The following is a 27,765-nucleotide window of genomic DNA, read 5'->3' as shown; positions in this document are numbered from 1 at the left end:
GTACAAGAACACTATTTCATTGACCCTTTAGTTTGTGTTTCTTTAAAACTAAAGCTGTTAACGTGGAATGTCATGCGTATTTGTTGTGTGTGGGCATGTATGTATTTGAGAGAGCTCCTCACTGTATTGCCTAGGCTGTTCTGAGTTCACTTGGACAATCCTCCCGCCTCAGCCAGCTGGCTTGAAGCTGGAATTGGAGGCATGTGCCACACCCAGCAGCTTGTATTTGAATTCTTGGGAGAAACATGAGCAGGCAATGTTCACCTATTTTTATTGGTACTAAGATGTCTCTCTTACGTTGTAGGAGTAGTTAGTTCCTTGCGTTTTCTGGACACCGGTCTTTCTTAGATGTATGATTAGAGCTGCTTTCCTCCAGGCGTTCTCTTCAAAGTCGTTAGAAAAGTAAATGCCCTTAGTGTTCCTGAAGTCCAGTGCAGAGAAGTTTCTAGAGAGCCTTGCCTTACATCAAATCTCAAGAATCATTAGTTTCCCTTTCTGTCCTAAGTAGTTAACACTCACAACAGGTGGCTCTCTAGCATGCCCGTACTGCATATCCTTGACTGGATGGAGGTACAGTGTGGCTTATCCCAGATTCCCAGGGGCAGGTTCCTTTCAAGTCGATCAATTACCAAGCTAATCCAAGGCACTCACTGTTCAGAGCAAAGTCATTTTTTATTGAAATGAAAATTTAAAAGGCAGTTACATTAGTTATACATATAACCAGTGACTTAATACCTGTTAGTTATACAGAACATTCAAGAAATACAAATGATTTACCCACGGCACGGTTCACATCCATAAGAAAGGCTGAGAGAGAGATGAGTAAGTGCTTGCTGTTCTTGGAAGCCTGCTTGTGAAGTTTTAAGGGAACAGTTAGACAAAGCAAACTGCTGGGCCCTGGATGACCTGTGAAAAGCTCCATTTTGCTATAGCCAGTACCCACAAGATTTGCAGGCTACTTGAACCAACTCAGCTTAGGGCACAAGACAGGGCATGTCACATGTGGAAATGTGCCCGTGCCCTTGTGAGCTACCTCTTTAAAGCTGTCCCAGATTCTAGGCAATGGAGGAGACTGGCTGCCAGGGAGCTGGTGGCTCCTCAGCACATGAAATGTGGCCAAGTCACTCAGCTATAGATTTGTTTTTAAGATTAGTTTCATTATCTTGCCCAGGTAGGTCTTGAACTCCTGAGCTCATGACACTTCCTGTTTCAGTCTCTCCAGTGGTGGCACTTCAGGTGAACATCAGCTTGGGAGGGGAGGGGAGAATGGATTGGCAAGTTAGGACATAGCAACCCATGGCCACATACAAAGAGGGTTTTAATTTTGTCTTTCTGTTGGTGATTAGCAAATGACTTGTTTTTGCTTGTGAGACAGGCCATAGTTGTCAGGAAGCAGGTGAGCTCACACTGGGAGTGGCTACTGCTCATTGGCTGGACTGTGCTACATGAGATGACAGACCTGCCAGATCTCTAGCTCGGAGCTGAAGGGAGCCTGGATGCTTGCCAGTGGGCTAACCTGGTGCCTCACTGTCCTCCTAATGACAGGGGATGTGAGCTCCTCAGTGGGTTAAGTCGCCAACCCAAATACTACTACCCACATTAGTCACTTTATGACACAAGAGGCTGAGCTGAGCGTGATGAATGTGGATGTTCATGCTGGCTCACTCCCTCCCTGAAACCACAATGAAACAAACAGGAATGACATCAAGGCAGGGTTCTAGAACCATCCTTGGCTGGCCTGGCAGTCTCTGGCCCATTCTTCTGGAGCTCCTGTGCCCTTGCCAATGACTCAGGTGGTCCTTACATGTCCCTCTCCTGCTTGCTCAGCCGAAAAGGAGCCACTTGGACTTCAGCAGGGAATGATGAATTACAGAACTGTAGGAAGCCAACATCCCCTGTCCCTCCCTAGCCAGCTAAGACCCCACCAGGGCGGGAAGCTGGATGGATATTAACTGGAGGGCCAGCATATTGGCTTCCTCGGCAGGGGACATATGAGGGGACATCTTTTGCAGGATAACGGCTTTGATTCTGACTCCCGTGTTTCAAAAACACTTGGGTGTGAGAAGCCCTTGTGGGGTGGGACTCTCCCCCACCTCCTGCACATGTGGCTTTTGAGAATCACATAGAAGCAGAGGGGGTATAGAAAAGATGCAGAACTCAAGCCGGCCCAATTCCCACCTTCTGGCTGTGGACCTTCCTAGATAAGACTGGGGACGGGGCAAGCAGGAGCCTTTTATCAGTGCTTGCTATTGTCTTGTGGGTGCCCAAGAATGCCCCCCTCTGCTCCTCAGGACCAAGGGCTGAGGTGACCATACCCTAGACTTCTTTACAGAGAGAGGACATGAAATGATTGCAAGCAGGAATTCTGTTCTTTTTTTTTCTGCAGACCTTCGTGCCCTGAACCCAAGGCAGTGTGACAGCCCACGTTACACCCAAGAAAAGCCCCCCACTTCCCACCAAAGGCATTAAAACAAAACCCATAGCTCCTACACTTCTCAACTCACAAGCTAAAGGTCACGGCTACTTTCATCACTGGAAGGCATTCTTTGCTCCTGAAGCTAGCTTTGGGCCCTTTTCCCCTTTTATAACTTTTGCTCACCACCCGAGGCCAGCTCCAGGCTGCTGGGGACAGGAGCCAAATCAGGCAGCACACATAGGAGACTGCTGGGGGTTCTGAGGCCGAGATGAAGCTCAGACTGCGTTACTACTCTCCATGGAAGCATTCAAAGCTTCTCGAGGATTCTGGGGCCAGAGTTTGTCAGGAATGGGATCCCTTAGGGTGGGCTGCTGCCAAGGGCAGTCTGCTGAGCCAAGCAAAGTTTGCAAGTGAGTCCTGTGAAAACACTGGTTTCCCTCGATGCCAGGCAGAGCTGGGCTTCTGAATGAGTGGTGTTCTCCTAGGCTCTTAATCTCCATGCTCCTCCTGCCCCTGTGCATCCTGGAGCCTCTTGTACCCCCAGCTCCCCAGGAGCCAGGCAGCAAGGCATATCTGTTCTGAGGGCATGTACCGCCATAGTTCTAACAAGGGGTTCATGAAGGACTCTGGAGGACCCCAGGGCCTGCTTAAGGTAGTTCTGTAGTTTCTCTCACATTTGGACAGCAGTGGGCTGAGGGGAGGGTTGATTAAGTGAAGGGAGGCGGAGAACTCACAGAAGCACATGGAGTGTGGAAGGGCAGGGTGGAGTGGGTGGGATCTGAACCTCTTTCAAATCTGGCTGACACAGGGACTCTGACGTCAGAGATAAGCCAGGCAGAAGCTTCTAGAACAGCGGCTCTCAACCTTCTTAACTCTGTGACCCTTTAGTATAGTTCCTCATGTAGTGGTGACCCTCAACCATAAAATCATTTTCATTGCTATTTCATAAGTGTAAATCTTTACTGTTATATATCATTATGTAAATATTCAAATATGCAGGAGACCTGATATACGACCCCTGTGAAATGGTTGTCTGACACCCCCAACACAGCCCACAGGCTGAGAACCACTGTCTAGAAGTTAGCTCATTGTTCTACCTTAAGACCACTGAGGAATTCAGGTCTTTGTAGAAGCATGGTCAGAGCAGAGTCCCTGGCCTGATAGGCCTGGCTATGTCCCCTGAGATACTCCTGCTTCTCCTGCCTGATGAAGACAGAGGCCCAGGTGGCCCAGGGAACCCTTCTCCACCCAGAGGGTGGCCCCATCTTCTTTCCGGGTTACTGAGCAGAAGGTATCGGGCACACTTAGAGGAGAGGTATCCTAACCCTGTACAGGTCTGACTTCCCGAAGGTGCTGGGCAGAAAGCAGCTCGGCTGTCTGCAGAGCAGGGAAAATGCATTGACCTTCATGGAATCAGCACACTGTCCCTCAGGCCTAGTAGGAGAAGGGTGAGTGCTCTCACAGGTCACAAGGAGGAAGGGCTAGAAACGTTAAGAAGTGGAGGATGTCAGGATGTCGGTAAAAGGGCAGGGGACCAAAGAACTGACTTACAAAGCGAGCAGCGCCCCAGCCCTGACTTCTGGGGAGTCAGCCCCGCTTCACGGCTGCATTCATGCTCTCCTTTGAAATGCTGCAGCTGAATGGGGCCTGCTTCTCACTCTCACTGGCCACACACACCGACACACCACAGTACATCTACCAAGCCACAACTTTGACTCTCACTGTTTAAAGCACACCTGGTCCCAGGCCATCAAGGACGGGTGAGTGTGGGAGACTTACATCCTGCTCTCTGGGCTCCAGCACAGAATGTAGAGGTTATTGCCTCTCACTCTGACACGAAGCCTCCAGGCAGCAGCTGCGGAAAAAGCAGAAAGAAACCCAGCTTCTGCACCGGGCAGACTGCTGGTGCTGCCAGCCATTGTGGATGCCAAGTCAACACTTGATGGGTGCAAACTGTCCATTAATAGATTATTCACAATGGGATTTAAGACCCTGGAGGCCCCCTTCCGAGCACACAGATAAAGTACAATAAATACAAAGACCCAAACCCAAGAAGCCAGCGCTGTGGATTAGAGCCAGGTGATGCCATGTCCGGGGAGGATGGGGAATAAGGGAGATTTCCGGGGGTTCTGCAGCAGGGCAAGCTGGGTGAGGGGGCACTCTTTGAACATGGGCATCTATGGTATGATAATAGCGCCTGGGCAGTAGAAGCCTGGCTTTGCCTGAAGCTACTCAGAAAATGGAGGGAACATGCCCAGGTCAGCAAAGTCCTCGATGTTATAGTTGCCAGTCCCCTGCGTCGGGTCGCCCGGCATGGGTAGCATGTCCTGGAGAGAAGAAGAACAGAAAGTCCCAGGGGTCAGTTAACTCACCCAGAGCCTGCCCTTGTCCCGGAGTCCAGCCTGCCACTGACTGATCGATCTCCTTGACCATCTCTCTAGTGATCAGGTGTTCCTTTGTACAGCTCCTTGTACAGGGCAGCTCCTCGGGGCGTCAATACCTGACCCCACTGGGAACTGCTCTCCTGGGGAGTGTCATGCTGAAGGTAAACGACACCATAACAAACCTTTTCTGAAGCTCAACCAGGCCCAGGGGTGGAAAGAACCCAGCTGGGCAAGCAGAACCTACAACAGTAATTAAAACTGGACAGCCATGTCACTGCCAACCGAACTGTCTTTGGCTCCAAACATCCCTCCTAGACATTGGTATGATTCAGGATGCAGCCTCTCCTGTGTGAGTGCAGCTGAAAGGCCTAAGGTCCCTGGACCTCTCCTGTGTACCTGAAGGCTTTGGCTAGGCAGGGCAGGACCTTCCATCCATTTGTGGGCTCCCCATATTGCAGGCTGGTGGGATCTCTTGCTGGCTACCGGGCAGGGCAGGCAGAGGTGCAGAAAGGGGCATAAGGAAGCAGAGAAGGCGCAGGTACCTACACCTACGAGAAGGCGCTGCTCGCTGGATTTACCTGGAACACTTCAGTCTGGCCAGGCTGCTGGTGGGAGTGCTGCTCACCGCTCTGCTGTCCGTGATGCTGGCTCTGCCACTGGGACCAGACCTCTGAGGGCCGGCCCTGGAATTGCCCTCCACTCTGTCCACTCTCAGCTGAAACACCCAATGAACAGGACACTTAAAAAAAATCATCATGTGGTTCTGGGAACCTAAGACTGGGGACGTGGCTGTCATATTCTGTCATTTCTCCCATCATAGTGCCACTCAAGGGCTCTACACTCCTGCAAGGCATGTGCCACCCAAACAGGCCTCCTCCCTTCCTGACAGAATAAACTGAGTGGGGAAGACTGGAGGAAGCCTGTGAAGTGTGAGTGGGTGGCCAGAAAGAATAGTTTGTTTTGTTTTTTAGAATGAGCCTGTCAGGTGACTGGTGCGCCAATCCTTCTGTGTTCCTATGGCTGCTTACGGTGACCTCAAAACAGAAAATAGGAGGAATGAGAACGTTGCCCATTCTACTTTGGGGACTTAGCTAAGAGGTTACTGAGTGTGTGCAGAAGCACGGGCATGTGTGTGTCTTTATGCATGTGTGTTGTAAGCGTGCAAAGTACAGAAGAGAGGCTCACTTGTTAATCTTCACACTTAGAACAACCGCCTCCCTGCCCGCTCAGTCTGCAGCCAAAGCCACCTTTGCACTTCCCATCTCTCCCTCACTGAGTTCTCCACAGGCTCTGGCTGAGTCTCTGCTCCCTCGACGCCATGTCTTGTTACAGTGCCTTCCTTCAAGCTCACTGTTCCTGCTGTGTTCTGACTTCCACTGCCACCCAGACCTTCTGGGTCACCTTCTGGGACAGTGATACTGCCTACAGATAGCCAGGGGTTCCTCAGGTGTGGCTTCTATCTGCTTCCCTTCATGTCTTGGTAACACTACCCTCTCATCCTGTTCACTAGTCGATACTTGGCAGCCACATTCCATCACCTCCTTTTCCTCATGCCCTCATCTTCTTTCCTTTTTATGAAAATAAAATTTATTAGCAAGGGCCGTAGGTCTGTGTGCAGATGCAGGACAGTAGGTAACTCTTGGGAGTCAGTGCTCACCTTCACTGTGAGCTCTGGGAATGATCAAACTCAGGTCACCAGGCTTGGCCTTTCCCCACTGGGTCATCTCACTGGCTCTGCCACTGTGCTCCCCTGGCGGGCCCTTCTCTTGCATTTTCTTGGTTAACTCACAGTCCTAAGGAAGTGTGATCCTAGGATCTAGTCTCAGTTGGCCTGCCACACCTGCACCCTCTCTTAGATGGTGCCTGTCACATTATACTGGCCCTGAAGTGGAGTAGCTAAGGCTGTGTCCTATCTCAGCCGTGCCAGGCTGCTTTAATATAGACCTAAGATGGCGTCAGTAAGTTCTTAAAGGCGGTGAGGAGGGAGGGAGGACACAGGAAGGAGGGATGAGGGAGAAAAGGAGACAGGAGGAAGGAAGAGAAAAGGAAGGAGGGAAGGGAGAGAGGAAGGGGGATAGACAAGGGGAAGGGAGGAAGAGATGGGGAAGGGGAGTGAGATGAAGAGTGTGGCCATGCTGTGGTAGTCATTTGCATCTGAAACCTCCTGGTTACACACAGTGATGCATGGTGAAGTTTTCTCAGTTGTCCCTCAGGGACAGTCAGAGGTAGAGAGAAGAGCAGCAAGAGAGGACTGGGGAAGACTGGCTCTTTATTCATACCCGAGAGTACATGGTTCTAATAATTACAGGTAATATATTTGAAAATAAAAAAAATTACCTTCTGAGACAGTAAACCCTTTTAAACATTTGCAACAGGAAAAATCAATTAATTATGCTGTTTTGGAGAATGGCCAAATCCACCAAAGGATGGAAATGACAGTATTTTGAAGCAAGGACAACTGCATGCTACACATTAAGCTCATCTTGGGTACATTGTTTCAATTCACTTCCAAATCTAAGAGATGAGTCCGCTACCCATGTTCTTTAGATAAGGAAACTGAAGGCTCAGGGATATCAACAGATTTGTCCTATTCCCTTTTCACATAAACCTGGAGGTTGAACTTAGATACCCTGGACATGGAAGCCTTCACTAATTCGATAAATAGCACTTAGGTCTAAGACATTGAATGAATGGAGACCGACTCAGTCTGCCAAGGAAGGAACAGAGTTCAGAGGTCTCTGAGGGAAACACGGTTGGTTACCATGGGGGCATGGAAAGCAGGATCCCACCTATACCTGAGTCTTCCTAGAGGAAAAGAGTGTGAGGGATGACCCGAAGGATGGTGCTAGCCATGGGAATGGAGACTTCAGGGGCCACTGAGGGAACTTTTGATTTTCTAGAACTGGACTAGTAACTTTTAAAACTACAAAGTGAACACGACCTTCAACAGGACTGCTCCTGTCTGAGGGAGAATTGTGGGTCTTTGGCCTAAACCCAAACAACCTGCAGATGGTCTGCAGGGGCTCTATGTGGCCTGTTCCCAAAGTACACATAAAACTCCTTTCTGGAATAGCCCAGTGGTTCCTAGCATCTTTGCTAGGTCATTGTTCCAAAAGCCAAATGTGCAGTTAAAAGCCATGAGCTGGTAAACATATTACCATCCATTTCCAAGCTTCCAGAGTAAGACCCAGGCTGCTGCAGCCCTGTATTGATGGATCAGCTCCTGCTGGGCCAAATGTCTGGGATAACTGCACTGTATCTCCTATCTGGGGCAGCTCAAAACTTGTAGACCCTAGTGCAGTCTCTGGTCCTAAGGGACTGAGGCAAGGCCGACATCGTCCATCTTTCTAGCTAAAGTTTAACGCTAGACTTCATTCTTGCTCACCATCACCTTCCTGGGAGGTGGCAGAGGGTGGAAATTGCTCTAAGACTCCTATGCTCTAACAGTCCTATCAGACTGTTCAGCGCGGTTGGGTTTAGCTTAATGGTTCTTGGTGAAGGGAACTGCTGGCTCTTCTCATTCTCACAAACAGCAGGAGACAAGCGGATAAACACACAGGGAGACTGATAAACATCGTAGTAAACAGACATCCCAACCCAGTGGGGATTAGACCAACCCGTCAACAGAGTAAATGCTGAGAAATCCTGCAGGGTAAAGTGGATGTGCCCGGATAGAGCCAGCTGCTTCCTACCTAACCTATAGCGAGGATAAGACAAGGACAACAAACTTTTCCGGCTCCTTTGGCAGGGAGTTCACCTTTCAACATTGATTAATACAGTCAGGCATGTCTATAATTCTTCAAAATTTGTAGGTTAAAAACGCCCATGGCTGAGATTTGGAGCAGGACTAGGAAAGGAGGAAGAGGGCGCTTGTGTCCGCTTTTCCCCTCTATCTTTGCGTTCTACTTATCAGTGGAGGAAGCTTCAGATGTTTGGGGAATGATGCATTCCGTTTTCCTCCAGCCTCCTCTCCATGTGGACTGGGTGGAGCATTTGGGGGAGGAAAATTTCCTGTGCTTTCCAAAAGGGGCTCGCCTGGGGCGCAATGGTGTCTCCTGTCATGGCCTGACTTGATTTGTTTTCGCCTGTCTGTTCTTGTGTCATTATGACCGAGTTGCTGGTGCTACCTCAGCCGAAAATTGAAAAGCAGATGCTAAATTCAAGACATGGACATGCTGGTGCCTGCCAAGCCACTGTCTCTGGAAGCACGCTGCCGTGCAATCCAGGCCATATACAAGCCATGGGGAAGAACGGGAAGGAGCCTTTCTGAGCAAGCTGTGGGTTTTGCTTCTTGTGTTTCTATAAGAAACATTATACACCAATGACCAGATTGAGACAGAGAGATTAACAAATTTGGGGATTCAAGTTGTACACTACCTGACAGTACTAACTTGTTTTGTCTAAGCTCTAAATCCAGTCTTCATTGCCCAACTTTGAGATATTGAACTGCCCTCAGTTTCTGCTTGTGCCAGTAGGTTCAGAGACCTACCAAGACTAGCTAACCTCTCCCTCATGCTATAGAGAATAAACAAGTAGAAGTTCTGGGTTATATAATAGGTGTGCTCTAGCAGAGTGAATGCAGGTCACTGGATCCCAGCTTTCCTTTATGTGTGTCTCTGTCTGTCTTTTCTTCATTTTTGTCATCGTTCTAGTCATCTTTCCAGATACAGCCATGTTGGACTTGCCACCAATTAGGCCTGTCAATCACCTGGCAGCAGATCACCCCTCGGGAAAGTGGATTCTTCTGGGGACATAGGTAAGGAGATGGGAAGAACTATTATCCCCTCAGTGAGATAAGGTAATTACACTCTGGAAGCCCCTCCTGATGCAGTTGCTTACAGATCTTTCCGGTTAAGCCTGCTTGATTTTCTGAGTTCTAACTTAAGAAATGTAATTTGTCCTTTCTTCTTTGAATGCCATCCAAACATCTAAATGTGGTTAAGCTGATCCCTGAACGTTTTCACTGTTTCTCTTATGGGCCTGCTTGCCGACCTCCATTGCTGACATTAACCAAAAGACAAGACTATCTTTCTTCTCCACCTCCCTCCTCTTGAGAGATGTCAGGAATAATACTTTGCCAGCTCTGCTGGTTATTTGAATAAATTTACTATCAATCAAGCATCCTTCTGAGTCAGATTTTAAATAATTGTATAAAGGAGACTAAGGGCCTACAAAAGTGACATGTGGTGACCACAGACAAACTTTAAAGCTACTCCTTTGGATTCAAGACAGGTGACCATTCCAGGATTCAGATAAGCTCCTTCAGGTGACTAGGCCCCCCAGGGCTGACCCTCTGGTTTGGATTGCTTTTGAGAAGATTTTACCTCAAGCTTCTCTTTCCATTTTGCCCTTTGGTACTCTGCCTTCATACAATAAATAAGTCTCTTCTTCCTGCCTCTCCAGGCTTGTTCCCTTGGGGCTAAGGGCCAGGTTGAATGGCAAATGTAAATGTCTTTATCTTTTAGATTGTTTCCCTGTGTGTCTGTGGCCAGTGGTCACTTGGCTAAATGTAACCGGCACTAAGTTCAACTCCCCTTTCTCTCTGTTGTCAGGATTACCCTTTGCATCATGACTGTCATTCCCTGAGCCGGAGAGACCATGGATTGAAAGCAGGAGAGGCATAAACTAACTAGCGTAGCAGGATTGGCCATACAGACCCCTCACCCAAATAGAGAACCAACATTGCCTTGGACCACATGTACCATGCTCTCAGCTGAGTGTATGATCTCAAGGGCCCCAGGAAGTTGCTTTTCTAACTGAATGTAGCTGCCACATAAAGGCTGATGGATTTGAACAACATGGTTTCTGGGGAACTCCAATGTTTGCCACCACAGAGTCTCATAGAGCCCCTGGTCTCAGCCCATGCAATCCTCATGTGGAAATAGGGCATCCTTCTCCCTCCTAGTTTTCTTCATGTGATACCAAAATAGCAACTCAGATGTATGCTGGGGATACTTCCCTCTCCCTCCCAGGTCTGTCAGGGACTTTTGCTCCACCAGCAGCATATAATACCAAGGACTGAAAATCAAGGGAAATGAAATGTAAGATCCAGGTGACATTTTTGGTGTTCCAGGTGAAAATTAGAATTGTGGTTTAAAAAATAAGGGGGGCGGGCTGGTGAGATGGCTCAGCAGTTAAGAACACTGACTGATCCAGAGGTCCTGAGTTCAATTCCCAGCAACCACATGGTGGCTCCAAACCATCTGTAATGGGATCTGATGCCCTCTTCTGGTGTGTCTGACAGCTACAGTTGATAAGGTATGCACTCCCTGACCTTCAGTTGAGAACATGATATTTACTATTGTGTTTTACCTACAACTTTCTTCTGTGCATGCAATTTTGTGTCCATGTACAGGATCTGTCCTATGCAATTATATATCTCATGTCACTCACTCTTATTTTACACGCTCTTCTGTTTCCTGCCACATCTCTGCTAACCTAATTCAAGCGCTCTTTAAATTAAGAAATAAAATGGAGGTAAAGCTTGAATTCCACTAATCAAGCCAACTTGTAGGTCATGACCCTCACTGGTTTAGAAACCATACATGCTGGCTGAAGAAAGCATGCTATCCCAATTCCCAACCAAAATAATTCAGGCCTTATAGGATAGTAGCAGAATTTATACAGAGGCAAACAAGATCATGTATCGGCATAACTGTCAACTGGGACTTATCTTGGGAGGTAGCTGCCAAGACTGGTCCATACCTAGTCTGTGAGATGCATGGATCCTATGGGCACTCATATCCTTTAGAGCCGAAAGAGCACATGTTATTGTGGAACTGTCCCCACCATTGGTAGAGGACATCTGTGTGATCAGCCAAGAATAAGATGGTAATAGCCATGTGACGAATCAAATGGTGGCACCCATGTGATTGCTTAGGACTTCCAATGCAGCTAGGTTCCTTGAGGATCCACTCCCCACCCCAAATGTTTCTGTTACCCAGGCACTGATTCATCCATATACCCCATTCTCCCTACCTTCACCCTCCACCCCATTTTGCTTTTCTGCATACCTGCAAAGATCATAGAAACTAAGGACCTAGACAGGACTCTCACATGATACCATCAGTTCTTCCCTATGCTTTCTTAGCACCCAGAGTAATTTTTCTCAGAGACCTAACTCCACCCAGATACCTCCTGGAAAGAGGGATACAAGGCAAATGCTAACTGTATTGCCAGTGGGGTCGTAATAACCATCATCTTTACATTCTGCTCACTCCCAGTATCCCCAAACTTATTTTCTTCTCCTCTTTTCTCTAAAGAGAAAATCTTGGGTGGACATAGGAATTTGAAGTCCAGGATCCCACCTCGCTGAGCTAGACAGTAAGGGTGAGAAAGGGTGATGGCACAGCCCTGCCCCAAAACTAATAAATGTCTAACCCCATAGCTGGAGAAATACTGGGACTAAGTGTTTCTCCTCCTCTCAGGACCCTGGTGCTGCCTGCTTTTGTAGCGCTACCATAACTGTTCTCAGCCCCTCTCTATTCATTTAGCATAGGTAGTCCTATTTTTTGTGAGTGTGGGGATAATTCTTTAGGCAGAAAGAAATTCCCTTGAGCATTATATCAAAGCTCAGGGAGACTCTGCATGCTTACACTTTTAACATCTAATGGCAATATAAGGTAAAGAAAGCCCAAGCCTCTTATGTAAGCAAGTTTCTTCTCTGAACCTACTAACCCACTAGTTCAGGTTTGGCTTCCTTCCTTCCTTCCTTCCTTCCTTCCTTCCTTCCTTCCTTCCTTCCTTCTTCCCTGTTCCTTCTTCTTTTCCTCCTTCCTTCCTTCATCTACCAAGGTAAAAGAAACACCTCAGAGATGCTCCCAGCAGGAACTTGCATTCAATATTTATGACTTAATCCCTGAGAGAGAGAGACTATGCAGGTACTTGGTTTAAACTACGGTGGGTTAAGGTTGAGTCTCAAAAGCATTTGGGACACAAATCAGTGTTCCTAACCCTTTGGGGCTGTGCTCAGACACACTTAAGGGTAACTGGTGGAGGTGACAGAGGATGGGATGAAGGCTGTTGTGAATGGGCAAGGGGAATGTGAAGGATAAGTCCTGTTTTCACTCCACAGGCTCTAGGGCTTGTCTCTATCTACTAGGGAACCATCAAAGGAAACTTGCCTGCAGTTTCCCTGCCTACACTGTCTTTGGTATAGCCTTGAGAATTAAAGTTAAGGTTAAACCCGGGCATCTAAAAGAGAGTGGGCTAATATGATAATGTCACCTGGCTCATTACAGGACCAGCAAAGAAAAATAGATAAAGACCTAATCAATAATTCCTATAGATAGATCCATTTTGTAGGTATCAAGGAAAATGGTCTAAAGTGCCTTTTGTACATGTAGACTTCATGGATGTCAGGATAGGGGAAAATAGAAAGAAAAGAAGGAAGGAAAAAAGAAGGAAGGAAGGAAGGAGGAAGGAAGAAATAGACGGAGGGAGGAATCCTAATTCCCCTGTAATGCTGCAAGGTGCTGCTGCCAGTGTCCCCTACGAGTCCCAAGGTTGTATCCATGGTGCCCCAGAATGTCCACAGGCAGGGTTCAGCTGGTATTCACAACCGCACGTACACTGCATGGCCTGCTTTAACTGTTTCATGCTTATTTAATAATTAATGAAACTGACCATTAATGGAGACTGCTCTATTTCTCCTCTACAATTTCCTCCACCCCGTGAGGTTGACAGTAAACCCCTCCCCCAGATCCTCTTTCTAATCGTACACTCTCTCCTCTGACCTTGACCAAGGGCACCCCCTTCAGTAGGACTCTTCTTCTTGAAACCCTGGACAGCAAATTCTGAGGTATCTAGTAGCAGGGACCCATAGCCACCTTCTCAAGATACAATTCTCCACTGAGGTAGGTTTCCTCAGCCCTGTGAGGCAATACTGCCTCCTGAGATGGTGGCTCCTCCCCTCCGGCTGGGCTCTGTCCCTCTCTCCTCAATCTCTGTTCTGATTTCCTTCCCTGGTCACTCTCACAGCCAGCCCCTCAAACATGCTGCTCCTGCTTCCTGCTCCACCAGTATTTTTCTGGAGTCATTGTGTGATGCCTTGAGCCTAGGGTCACACTGCACTCCTCAGTCCTAATTTTTCTGCCTCAGAGTCCCTGCTACACCTCCACAGCAGAGTTCCTACCCTTCTTATTATCACAAACCAAGGGACATAGTGGTGGCTGTCTCTTCTGCTTATTTCTTACTCTCTGAGGAGTGGGTCCAAAGAGATAGGAAGCACAGGGCAGAGAGCAGAGGGCCACAGCTTTAATCCTTTCTTGGTTCCACCACTGATGCATTAGGATAGTGGTTCTCAACCTGTGGGTCATGATCCCTGTCTCGGGTTTGAATGTCCCTTTCTCAAGGGTCACTTAAGACCATTGGAAAACATTGAAAATTTACATTCTGATTCATAACGGTAGCAAAACAACAGTTATGAAGTAGCAACAAAAATAATTTTATGCTGGGAGTGGGGGTCACCACGATATTGGAAACTGTATTAAAGAGTCAAGCGTTAGGAAGGTTGAGACCCACTGTGTTAGGAGAACTTGGGTTTCCATTGTTTCATCTGAAATGGGAATAAGAATGACCTCTCCCTTATGGCCAGGTAAGTGCTAAATAAATTCAAACATGTTGAAACACCCAGTGGACACCTCCTGAGCAGTGTCCAATAAGTACCTAGTAATGACCAGCTGCTGGCATACTTAACACCTAGCAACAGGTAGCACAACTGGTTGAGTTGAAAGTCCCAGTGTGTGACCTGTTCATGGTCATTAGAGTTGGCCAGTGGCTTCTGCCTAGGGTCCTACTCCACTTACACTTTCAGCACCTGGCCACTATTTCATGGAGAGGGGCCAAATGCACATGATTAAGGTACTGGACTGCTGGGGCAGGGAAAAGCCTGCCCACCTGTCTTGTCATGGTCACATGATGCTCCCAACTCCTCCCAGAGGTACACGCCATCTATCTCTCTTTTGAAGACCTTCCTGACCCTGTAAAACAAGTAACCATTCTCCCTCTCCCCAAGGCCTCCATGAAGATCTGTGGAGTGTCTCTCTTCTTCCTGTTACCCGTCTCTTCTATCTCTGCCTATAACTTTGACCATGCTCTAGCCTGAGCTCTTCTTTGGGCCAGCCCAGTCTCTTCTTGTCTCCCGTGCTGGTACTGGGCCTGGCACTCATGAAAGATGGTTGAATCATTGTAAGTCTGGGTCACTACTCTCAGACAAAGGGAAATACTATACATGAAAGCAGGGAGGGGCACTATCCTGGGAACCAAGGTCCTTGTCCTCAGGCTGCAACAGAGCTGGGGTCCTGGCTGACTGAGAAACTGGCTGACGAATTTGTGCTTTTCACACCCATGTGTGACCATAAGGACATATAACCTTGGTGACCCGGTAAGGACATATAAAGGCTCAACGTGTGTGCTACACATAAATAAGGTTTATGCTGGGGGGACTGTTAGTTCTGATGGGAATAGACAAACCTGAGGTCTTGGGACATTGTGGCCAAGACCTGGGGCTTTGAGGCAGAAGCATTACTGTCAGTGGTGGAAGTGGAGAGAGGTAGGAACAGCTCATAACTGCACTGTATGATGATAGGCTAGTGTATGGGAGGGGCACTTCCCATAAGACTGACAGGTGAACCACTTAAATGGAAGCTTTTAACTTGACAAGTGAAATGAGGGAGTTTAGGCTTGGCTTCCTGCTCACCCAAGGGTGATGGGTCTGCATAGACAATTCCTGGGTGCCCCACTCTTGGATGTCACCCAGTGACTGCAGTATGAGGAATCAGGCAGGACCTCCCCTTCTGGGGCGTGTGATCTTGGTGTTGGGAGAGATGCTGGTATATATCAAATAGACAAAGAACAACTGAGACTGAAACAGAGGACACAGCCACAACCACGGCACCCATTATGGCCTGGGCCTTTCTCACAGAACAAAGAAATATTCGCATGAGAAAGGATACCCTAGTGTGAATCTAGAATTAACCTAGGAGACAAGCCTCTGGGAGTGCGTGTGCACAAGGGAGTTTACGGGTTAGACTGAGTTGGGAACACTCCCCTAACTGCGGGGCATGACTATTCCGTGGGCTGTGGAAATAGAAATAAATACCAAGGAGAAAGTGAGCTGAGCACCAGCATTCATCCCCTGCTTTCTGACTGCAGCTACAACGGGACCCTTCCCATGATCATGGACTGACCCTCAAATTGTGAGCCTAAATAAACCATTGCCTCCTGAAGCTACCTTTGTCTGGTATTTTGTCTCAGAATGAGGAAAATAGCAAATGCACCTTGCAGACAAGGAACTTTCTGGTTTTATTGACACACCTGGCCATCCCAGGCTTCTCCAGGTTTCTGAATGGAGACTCTTTAACTTCTGGAATGCAAAAGTCTCTGCCTTGGGCAATCTGGGGCTAAACTAGCAATCAGGTCATATCACAAGAATGAGGCCTTGTGACTTGAAATAGCAATGTTGAATCACAAGGTCAAGGTCTATACTTCTATGACTTAGGATACCTGAGGCCCTTCTGATTGTAGCCAGATAGGAGAGTGTGGGACACTGTGGGGCCCTGCCCTATATTCTGGGAGCCTTGGGGTGAGCTCAGCCCCTGGACAAATGATGGTCAGAACATAAATTCTTTCTATCATTCATCCTTCACCTACCAAACCCTGGAGTCCTGTTGGCAAGACTGGGGTATGCGTTTCCGCTTGGTGAGGAGGCAGCTGGGCTGGAGAGAGGACTGTAGGATGAAGGGTCGGCTGGGTAGGGGTGGCTTGATCCAATTCCGAAGGCAGATGACTGCGTCTTGCTGGGCTAGGGTAGGATTTGCTATGATCAGGACAGAAAGAGGCAGGACCAACGAGCTCCCCACTGAGCCCCACCCTTGAGATCACATCAGGAACAGCAGGCCCTGCTTCCCTCACTAGTGCAGGGTAGGAGTGGGGAAGTTGGGCAGAATTCTGTCCCTGGAGACTTGGGGTGGAGCTGCTTAACATTACTTTGAGGGCTACAATACCTTTGCTTCTCCAAGTTCAATTTATGGAGACCTCTTGGCTGAATAAGACCTATCCTTCCAGTACCTTCCAGGGAACTAGGAGTGTTGGTTGCATCTTTGGGTATTTACAGGCCCTCTTGGCATAGTAGTTCCAGAGTTTCAAAGTGATGAGGGATTTGCTCTTAATGGAGAAGCTTTGTGTACCCAACCTCCTCTTGTTTCATTTCCCAACAGGAGGTTGTAATGAGGGTGATGATCAGACCTGGTGTAAATGCTGGGGATCCAGCTCTCGAAGTGCCCTATGGATGGTGAGGGCTCCTGAGGACCTGGGAGCACTGACCTACCCTCAGAGCCGAAACTAAAAAGTAGATGGTGGGTGTTCTGCCACTCTGGGTACCCAGGTCCATGTTTCACTCATACCTGCCCTGGGAAGGGTGGACGGCTGCCTGTCCATGCCACCTGGCCCTGGTTCAGCTGCCGGGAGATCTGCGATATGTTCTGGCCCGTTGAGGAGGAGGACTGAATGTCATTCACTCCAGGCACATGGACCACAGAAGAGCTAGGAGAAAAAAAAATACTTATTCCTAGGAAATGGCCTGCTTTCTTGAAACTTACAAGATTCTGAGCTGGCTCGCTTTCCTGATATCCCCCTTCTTACACACTGCCCAGAGGTCCTTACTGGCTTCTATTCTCAGACTCCTTCTCCCCCAGGATCTGGCAGCTCTTACACTTGCCCGCCACCATCTTTCCCTGAACACCCCCAGCTCTCTACAAAAGATTTCATCCCAAGAAGAGACATGAGTCGCAGAATACAAATCAGACTCTGGGCTACCTGCTCTTTGTGCTCTAGTTAATTTGTCCCATTGGGGCACTGAGAAGAAAGCTTACAGCCTCTGGACATAGGCTGCAAGCTGTCAGTCTCAACACAAAGACAAACCTGGGACTGGAAGGCTGCTGTATGTGGCTGATGGCTTGCTTCTTCTGCCTTCAGATGAATTAATTTGGTGCCTTTATTAGGCACCTGTAGTATGTATAACACTGTGCAGTATGTATAACAATGTGCAGCTTGCTGCATGCCTGATGAGGATGCTCTGACACTCTACTACCAGGCTTCTTCTAGGAGCCTCTTGGGCTATGCGAGCTCTAAGCTCATCGAATTTAGAGAAGGCTGGAGTTGGAGGGAGACATGCATGGCTCAGGCCCTCCTTGCTATCTCCCCGGTCTGTGCTGGGGAGGGGAGGAGAGGCTGTAAATACATCTAGTGAGGCGGTGGGCTGTATCTAACTGTAGGTTGTTCATAGAGGTAGGTTTTTTTGGTGGATTTGGGAAGAAAGAGTTATATTAACTGTATTCTAACCTTTTCATATGCTTTCCAACTCCTTACAGATTGTAAAGCAAATTCGGTTGTTCAAACATCATGTCTGTCTTCCTAAATGAGTTTACTTCACGCCCGTGTCCGCTCCTTCCCACCTCCTCCAGATGGATGCCTCAGAGAATATTTTCTTTTTTGTTGATTTGTTTTTTCAAGGGAGGCTCACACTATGTAGCTCTGGATGACTTAGAACTCACTACGTAGACCAGGCTGGCTTTGAACTCACAGAGATCTGTCTGCTGCCTCCTGTGTGCTGGGATAAAAAGCACGTGCCATCATGCCCTGCAGAGGATGATTTATTTTTCCTTTATAAAAACAGCTACAGTAATCATATAATGTATAATAAATTCTGACCTTGAACTCATGAGAGTCTTCCTGCCTCAGACTTCTGAGTGCTGAGATTACAGATGAGGGCAACCATGCCTATTGTCAAAGTCATGGGTTTCACTCTGGCACTATCATACATACCCATTACTTTGGTCACATTACCTATGCGTCTCCCTTTCTTTCAGAGGACATTTTCTAGACATTGTTCCTTGTAGTTCTTTTTCAACACATGCCTCAGCCTGCACAGCTCTTCTTAGGACGCTGACTAATGAGGGACAGCTGTAACCATGCCTGGGGTTTTTGGAACAAAGTGCAGGCCCTTGTGCCCAGCCCTCCCTAGGGCTGCTGGTCACACCTGCTGCTGATGTAGGAAATCTGTTCTTAGAACATCAAGGAAGGGAGATTCCTATCCCTTTGTGGCCAATGTAGTTTCTGGGCACTGGGTTTGTCTGCCCAACCCAGTTCCCTGCAGGATCTCTGAAGCCCTGTTCAGTGTTGGGCCAAGCTCAACTGGATGTAAGAAAGGTACCGCTTTGTTGTGCCCGGTGTACGTGAAGCTTCTAGGGAGCTTAGGGGTATCTGTTGTGACACAGGAGGATGCCTTCCCGGAGGACTACTGACCAATCCTTTGGCAGTCCTCCTGGGTTCTTGCTTGCTTTCCCAGAAGAAACTTGAACCAGGTCTGGCCCTCAGTGGTGATGTCAAGGTTCTTCAGTGAGCTATCCCATGCCTTGATGCTTATAGCCAGGCACCCTCCTGAACCTCTGAATGGTTCATAAGGCTGAGGCTAAGATCTGACAAACCACCTTTTCTCCTTGCACTTGGTCATGGACTCAGCAAATTAGAGGACAGGGCAGTTCTGGCTACCTTCTCAATGGGGCCCTACCTGGATCTTGGTTATAAGCCATCCCCTTCCCTTTTCCTGCAGGATCACAGAGAAGATCAGCATCTCCTGTGTCTGAGAGTCACTGAAGCCCAGTGCCTCCAGAGGGCTGATGGAACACAGATCGCAGTCCAAAGTCTCATCCTCGCTCCATCCCACAGTACAGGAATGGCCGACTCCTGCTCACTCACAGAGCCTATGCTGGCACTCAGACTTTTATTCCTACCAATCCCCTCCCTGGCACCTACCTGAAGGCCTTGCCCGAGTGCCCTGCAGGGAATGGACTTCCTTGGGAGTAGATCTGCTGGCTGCCGGATGCTGAGGCTGAGCTCATCATCTTCTTCTCCGCTAGGAAAACCATAGGAGTTTCGTGTGAAGGTCCCCCTGGTGCTGCAGGCCATGAGGGGACACCCCAGACCAGGGCACGGCCTGGGAACGCAGGAGATCCACATAGGACAGTCTCCTCACCTTCACCTTTGCATGTGCTCTCTTAGGCTCTTGGCTCCTAGAACGGCCCTGAAGGCAAGCCCTCGAGAGTCGAAGGCACTTTTGTATTTAGTCCTTCTGTTTCATAGGGGAGTACACCCTAGGAAATGTGCAAAGAGGTGAGGGCACCCAGGGTAACCTCAGCTGCCTGGCCTTGGACCTATGCTTGGCCTTTTGTGTCACAGAGAGGTCACTTGGGATGCTCCTTGAACTCTCCCCTGCCTCAGTTTCCCCACCTGAAAGAAGGTGATAATTTCGGTCTCTTTCTTATTGGAATGTGGTGAGGATTCTGTGTGCTATTATAAGTAAAATGTTTACTGAGGACAGTGCTGGGGAAAACCAAATAGCTTACACATTTGTTTTCATTTATTACAAATGAAAAAACTGAGGCATTGCTTGTACCAGGTCACAGGACAGCAAGGGAGGAACCAACTTGAATCCCATCGGTGCCTTCCCTGACCTGATCACCAGGTGCCGAGGGACACCTCAGATTGACTGGCCAGGGCAGCTGGAAAGTGTTGCCTGACTTCCCAGCAGGGTCTCAGACTGAGCACCCCATGAGACAGGAAACACTCACCTATGCTACAATGAGTCACTCAGGACACAGAAAGGTGAGGTCTGCTCAATCATGTCACCTGCAGAAAAAGGCTAAGAGGGCTCAAGTCACGGGCAGAGTATCGAGATCTCACACAAGAAGGAAGCTGCTTTTGGTAGTGATATGAGAAGCAGGGATCCAATGTGAATGGATGCAGCCTCCATACAGCAGAGTGCACCCCTCCCTTGGCTCCATGTGTATCATCTGTGACCCTGGAGTAACATGAAGCCTACATGTCTCAATTATATAATCACACTCAACAGTGGGAGGAAGGGGGTCAAGGCTGGATACATGGCAGTGACTGTGCCACATGTGTGCCCTCCCAGAGCCCAGCTTGCCAGGCAGGTGTGAGCAGAACTGGGCTGTTGATGATCAAGCCCATGGTCCTGGGACTGGGAGGCAACACAGGAACCAAATATCCTTCTCCTATCCCTCGGGCTCTAAAGAAAGTCATTGTCATATTGCAGCTGTGGGGCCTCCTGAAGGAACAGGAGCTCAATCCCTAGTCTAATGTCAAGCCTTGAGAGTGGTTGGACATAAATAGCAAGGCTCAAATGAGGAGGAGACGAGGCTAGAACTGACAGGGTAAAGGAGACTCAGGATGCCATCTTGTCTATAAATAGAATCCCCAAAAGGCTGGGGGTGTCGCTAGTGGTAGAGCTCTGCCTAGTGTGTCCATTCGCCAGCACCACACAAGTGATACAATTTTCTAACTTTCCTTTCTAACCCAGAATCAAAACAATTCTCTTCGCCTGTAAGTTGTTTTCTTAGGTACTTTTGTTACAGTGCTGAAGTCTGACCAGTGACTAAGGCATTGGGTAATGGATCAGATTGGCTGCTCTGACCCTTTACATTTTAACGACGAGATGCACAGCCTGAGATTGTCACTGGTGGTGAGGCAGGGACGGGAATACAGAGAGTCTGTCCTGACTCCTGTATGGGTTCTTTCTATGCCTGTGGCAGTGACATAAAAAATCGACTGACTTGCCCTCTCTCTCTAGGGTGCTATCTCCAGGTGGTCCACAAACAACTGTAAACCGTGCACCGTGAAGCTCACAGCCACTTACTGTTCGCACACTTACATGCACTGATGCCTGCAAACATCTCAGCAAAACGAGGGTCTCTCTCTTGGGAGAAGATCGCATCTGCCTTTTCCACAGGCTTCCCTGCCTCATGAACGCCAGTGGGTAGGTTGGGTACCGGGACCTGTTTGCACATAAAACACAGCAGCAATCCACACATAAGGCACATAGGGTTTCTAGGAGTTACCTGCTGTCCCTCCACCTAGTCCCTCTTGATGGAAGAGTTAGCATTTCAAAGCTTGTTCGTTCTTGCAAGCTTGGGAGTGTATCCAGGAAGCTCAAGGGCACCTGGGTTGGGGGTGTGTGAACTAAGTGTCATAGGCATATCATTGCAGCTACAGTGACTACTGTCTTGGGGATAAATGAAAAAGGACCAAGCTACTGTAAACAACAGGAAGAGAACCTAAAGGTTAGTTTGGGAAGAAGGTCAGATACCCATGTCAACTGCCCCATGCCATTTTTTCTGATGGTCAGCTGTCAGAAGCACGGACAAACAAAGGAGAGAAGAGGGACCAGAGGAGATGAGAGAAGGAAAGGACACAGTCTGACAGAAACAGACACATTAAGGCGCGGGGCAAATATGAGAGAGGTGGCTAGCAAGTCAGAGAATCTACACCCAGAGCCTGCTTTTGTCGGCTTCTGTGTGAGAGCCTGGGGCCCACCCTGCAATTTCCCTCTGTCCCCTAGAGATGCTCAGTGCTGGCTAACCATTGCTCACCACTGCTCACTACCTACATTCTGCCTCTTGTAGCTCACTTCAGGAAGGAGGAACGACTGTAGGGAAGCAGGGGTCGAGCTCCATTAGCACTCCAAGGCTGAATGGAGCTGAGTGTCTTGGGATGAGGGGAGGGTGTCAAGTTCTGGGGTGAGTTTAGTTCTCAGTCCTCTGAGTGTCAACCAGAAAAGAACTTCCCAGAAACTCACCTGAGACAAGTCATATGATGACAGCCCGTCTCGCTGGTGTACCTCCAGCTCTGCCTGCTGCTGCTGAAGTTGCCTGTGAAACAAGAAGTCAACACAGGTGTAAGGAACGGAAAGGCGAGAGGCAATGGGGTTGAGGTAGGGGAGAAACCCAAGCTCCTCAGAGTCAAGCTAAGTAGCCCCATCTCTATAGAGCACTAAAAGGCTTTTACTTTTGTTTTACTCCAACCCCTGCACTTCAGGTTTTGACTTCTACACAAACTGTTGAAAACGTAAGGAAAATAAGCATGTGTCCTGGCGTATGTGCATGTAGAGACTGGAGGTTGGCATCAGGAGTTTTTCCTCATTTGTTTTCCATCTTCTTTGAGCTCACCGATTGGCTAGAATGGCTTGCTAATGAGCTCCAGGCATCCACCTGCCTCCACCCCAGCAGCTCCATGGTCATGCTAAGCTGTTTGCATGGAAGCTGAGACTCCAAACTCAGGATCTCATGCTTGTTCCGTGCTTTACCCATGGAGCCATTTTCTCAGCCTTCAAATTTTATTTCTGAGACTGGGTCTTCCCATGCATCCTGGACAGGTCTGGATCTCTTGATCCTCCTGCCTCAGCTCTCCAGTTCTAGAGGATAGACAGGCACCACCATGCCTGGATCAAATAAGGAGCTTCAGCAAATGACTTTGTTTTATGCAGGGTGAAAAAAAACCAGTACTAGAATTCTTTTCTAAGCAAACTTGAGGACAGCAGCCTGTTCAGCACTTGAGCAGAGCTGCAGGTTGTAGCTGCCCACCTGCCGTCAGGGCGCGCATCTTACTCATGCCTCAGACTGAATTTTTATGGTGGTTACTTCATCCACATGCTAATATCAAGAAGCTGGAGCTCAAAGCTAGGGTTAGGTCAGAGGTGTCCTGTTACAGCAGAGCAGGATCTGACTTCAGGATTGAGTCCAAGGTGCTTGGCTCCTCCTACTCTGCCAGAATGTTCTGAGGGGTGGGGTGTGTGTGGGGGAAAAAAGGTGAGAGAGAAAACTGGTGCTTCAAGTTTTAAAGTAGGGAGACTGGGTTGCTTTCAGGGAACTGTGAAGCCACGAAGAAGGTAGAGGGTGAGGTCCTCAGTTCTAGATACCCCAGTAAAGAGACGCTGCAGGAGGACCTGCTGAGCGGCTGCTTTGGAATCAAACCCAGAAGTCTATTCAGTAAACTATGCGGAGGCAAAGAAAACAGCCATGCCCAAGTCATGTTCTGATGACTCAGACCCCACCCCCCACCAAGATTCCTGCTCTGGTGGAGCTGGGTCTCCAGGGAAGGTCAGATGAGAAGACTGAGGTACCAGGGACCAAAGGACCTGGCCATTTACTGTGGTACAAGAGCCCAGGAACAAAGGCAAGGATGGAATCAGAAGCATGTGCTGTACCTCCAGGCAGTGCGCACCTCTGCCTCTCATATCAGCAAAGCAGAGCATTGATGATGATGATGATGAGGATGAGGATGATGATGAGGAGGAGGAGGAGAAGGAGGAGGATGATGATGATGATGATAGATTTCAAAACATTTAAAAAGAGGGCTAGAATATCTCAGAGTTATGTGAGTGCATGCATGAAACTATGGGCTCAATTCCCAGCATGACATAAAAGCAGTCATGGTGGCCCATGCCTGTAATCCCAGCACTAGACTTGTGAAGGCAACAGATCCAGTAGTTTAAAGTTATATTCAAGGCCAGCCTGGGCAACCTGAGACCCTCTCTTAATTTTTTTTTTCTTAAAAAGAATTGATATAATCGTTACTGTCAAAGAAGAACCACGTCCTTCCTTGTTTGTACTCCATTATCTGCTGTTTCCTGCTCCCTGCACCTTAGGGAAGCACGATGGCTCACTGGCAGGCTAATATCCGAATGGAAGACTGATCACCAGCAGTTGGCCGGCACTTTACATCTTTACAGTATATGGCTATCAATTATCAGATAAAGGAGAGGACGCTCAGCAAGTTTAAGTGCTGCTCCTAGCTAGAACGCAGCACAGAACGGATCCCAATCTAATTCTGCAGAGCTGTGGACCCTGTATTCTTCCCTCTGCCCAGAATAAACACCCTCCATGTCCCAGGGCTCTGGGGAGACTCTGGAGGGGTTGGTCTGGTGCTGCTATGTATTCAAATGCTAAATCTGTACCCCAGTAAATTCTGTTGCCCCAAGACGAATGACTTTTCATGTACATCAGCTTTTGTTGTGCAAATCTTGGACTCAAATTATCCATGATCGGTTAATAAAAGTTGCTGACAGCCTATAGCTGAGCAGAAGCGAGGTAGGCAGGACAAAGTTTCCTGGGCTTGGGGTGTCAGGTAGGGACCATGAAGGAGAGCGAGGAGAGGAGGAAGAAGGAAGTCACCATGGCTAATATGGGTCATGAGCATGTGTCTGTGAGGGCTAGCCTGATGAAGCAAGAGCAGTGCAAATGAAACATATGGCGAGTAATACATTGGGGTTCAGGACATGAAAGCAGACAAATAGTGTAGAGGGTTGATATCTGCCCAGCTCTGGTGCTTTAAAGCTTATTATAATTCTAGGGGTCTCTGTGTCCTTTATTTGAGTAATAGCTGATGAAAGTAACTGTTGCCGCATTAATTTCAGGTATTAGTTATTAACTGCAGCATGTTTAAGTCACACTACACCAAGACGTCCACTGGGGCAGAGGGGAAAGTGTGCTAGAGCTCTAGGCAGCACATTCAGTTCTGGTTCTCCTCTGAGGGACAGGAAAAGAAGGGATCAAGATGCTCCCTGGGGTTGGAGCCTGTAACTAGAAGAGTCTCAGTCCCACCTTGGCTGCCTGGATCACAGAAGGACAGAAGAAGATGGTGTCTTTGTGTCCAGCCTTCACTGAAGGCTGCTGCCTCCTGGGCATACAACCGTCTGCCTCCTTTTGCACACATCTCTTCTCTTCTCTTTCCACCTACTATCAGGCAGGTAATTGTGACAAACTATCACTGAGTATATGTGATCACTGACCAGTTGGGCTTTGGGCACAGTGGGGCTTTGAACCCATGTTTGTACTCACACATATGTATGTATGCATGTACGCGTGCATACATGCATGCACACACATACCTACCCTCACATGGACACATACATATTCACCCACCCCTTCATGTACATACACATAAGTGCATACATGTAGACATGGGTGTAGGTACACATCAAGAACTTGTGTCATGAGAACCTGAGACAGCGTCACACTAGTGCTATTTTAATATCAGAGGCTTGGCCTAAGGATAATTGCACGTCAATTCTCTCCTGAAGAGAGATGGGAAGGGAATGTTCAGGATGGGCGAATATGGAAAGGACAGACAGTCTGGTTTCTCATAGTATCAAATCCCAAGACCTGGCCCAGCTCAGCAACGTGCACCCGTGTGTTGCATCAGTCTGTTTTTCTGGGCTTCAATCTGTGTGGAAGGAACAGGAAGAAGTCAGAGGTGACAAAGAGCCTTTTCAGCAGCTTAGCACAAATGCTAAACACCCAATGCTTGCTTAACTTCTTCAGGAAGTTGCTTTTGGATGCTCTTAGCTGAAGGCTACTGAGCAAGCAACTCCTTGCTCCCCGCCCCCACCCCCAGCCCCAGCACAGGGCACGGGAGGATCTAACCAGCTGGAGTACTGCTGACAAAGCTGACAAAACTCAAGGAAGGTCTGTGCGCTCACATGTGTGGTCAGCACCGCCCTCTACCGTCCACAGCCAGCTTTTCCGCCTTACCACCAAACACCTGGTTTAGAAAACTGATATGTGTTGCTATTGCAGCTGCTGCAGGTGTCCCAGGGCTTTTCTGATCCACATGACTTACAGGAGCTGCTGAGAATGACTGACTTGAGGCAGCAAAAGGCCCGCCCCCGAACAAAATGCTTTTCTGTCTCAACAATACTGTCTGGCTTTCAGAAAAGAAGGTCAACCCAGTCAGCCGGGGCTGGTTTGCAGAGGAGAGTGACTGCTTCTATGCCTCTCCCTTGTCAGGGCTGCCTTCTGGGGGTGTTCCTCAGGTTCTGGGAGTTTGGTTTGTCCTCTTCTTCCTCTGTATCTGTCCACTGTCTTCTGTCTACCTCTACCCATGATTTCATGGTTTTGAAGCTCAAAGCTTATGATCCTTGGACTGGGTCTCCCCTTAAAGCAAGAATGGTAATGCAAGCACCTTGCCTGGCCTAGGCCATGGCAGTCATGATGGTCAGGAGGTATCAGCTTCATTAGCTGTGACAAGACATGTGACTCTGATGGCAGAATGTAAACAAAGACTAGAAAACTACAATGATGACAGACTGAAAAGCCCCCTACCATCTCCAACAAGGATCCTAGGTCTGCTCTGCTCACCCGAATCTAGAAAGCTGCTAACTGCCCAGCCAGGGAACTGTTCCTGTAGAGGGGTGGCTCTGACATGCTTTGTAAGTAGCTAACCATGAGGGAGGATTTAGTGATGGGGAGACTTAGGAAGGTTGACAGTGAGTGCATAGGTGACACCTTCAAGAGCAGCCTAATTCACAGGAATTCAGCAGCCTCAGAGCCCTTGCTGAGCACAGGGCTGTGTGCACAACCACATGTTGAGAAGGAACAAAGAGGGATGTGGGGCAGAGGAGGCAGGATCCAGAGTGGAAGTGGCTTTCCCTAAGATCCAAAAGGGAATGGTTCTAGAATCGTGTCCAGGACTCTGAATAGCTGGCTTGTTTGTCTATTTCCACCACTTCTTGGCTAGGCAGCCTGAATTGGCAGGTGTGAGGCCATACTGGGAGAGATAAGCCTAGGGGCAGAGATCTGGCTTGCACAGGTGCTAGGCAGGTCAGAGCTAGCATTGCCCTTCTTCTGCCAAGGACCTGGCACCCCTAGCTGGTAAGCACCTGAGAAACCTGCACATAACCCTCTATACCTTAAACACAGTCCTCTCTAGCCCCGTGCATCTGGCTCTACTCCCATTTCTCAATCTTCCTTCTTTTCAGCAGACCTAGGATCAGATTTGGGTGTGGCACTCATGGGCATGTCTCTGGTCCCTGGGTAAAGAGAACATCTCTTCCACATTGTGGGATTGACGGGGGAAAATGGAACACCGTCCATTTGATTGAACCCTCAAGATGAGATAGGCCCATCATTTTACCCATCTGGATCTATGGCTTCTCACATTTGTTCTTCCCCATTTACAGTTTGACCAGCAGATGGGGCAGAAGACAAATCTAGTTGTACCAAGTACACAGGGACAGAAGATGTCTAGAATGAGAGCTGGTCCAGGAGGCAGTTGATGGAGAAGTATCTGGGAGCGAGAGTTTGTGTGTTCCAGATGGTGTGCTCGAAGCTG

At 48.5% G+C, this 27,765-nt stretch overlaps 1 protein-coding gene across 4 annotated transcripts in view; it reads right to left on the bottom strand.

Moving 5' to 3' along the window:
- Positions 1-647: 647 nt before the first annotated feature.
- Arnt2 (aryl hydrocarbon receptor nuclear translocator 2) overlaps positions 648-27,765 on the bottom strand; it is a 153,713-nt gene continuing 126,595 nt past the window's right edge. For 3 of the 4 annotated variants that reach the window (XM_032893286.1, XM_032893287.1, XM_032893284.1), the window contains 7 exons: positions 22,454-22,526; positions 21,530-21,653; positions 19,615-19,714; positions 17,205-17,343; positions 16,453-16,603; positions 5,379-5,515; positions 648-4,743 (listed from right to left, as the gene is read on the bottom strand). In XM_032893286.1, the coding sequence (XP_032749177.1) occupies positions 4,645-4,743; positions 5,379-5,515; positions 16,453-16,603; positions 17,205-17,343; positions 19,615-19,714; positions 21,530-21,653; positions 22,454-22,526 (823 nt within the window). In that variant the 3' untranslated portion in view covers positions 648-4,644. Of the gene's footprint in view, positions 4,744-5,346; positions 5,516-16,452; positions 16,604-17,204; positions 17,344-19,614; positions 19,715-21,529; positions 21,654-22,453; positions 22,527-27,765 lie in introns of all 4 variants that reach the window. The other variant, XM_032893285.1, reaches the window with a different exon arrangement.

Source organism: Rattus rattus, chromosome 2 (assembly GCF_011064425.1).
Source record: "Rattus rattus isolate New Zealand chromosome 2, Rrattus_CSIRO_v1, whole genome shotgun sequence".
Lineage (NCBI taxonomy): Eukaryota > Metazoa > Chordata > Mammalia > Rodentia > Muridae > Rattus > Rattus rattus.
The sequence above is the reverse complement of the archived record's forward strand: the minus strand, read 5'-3'. Positions and strand labels throughout refer to the sequence as shown.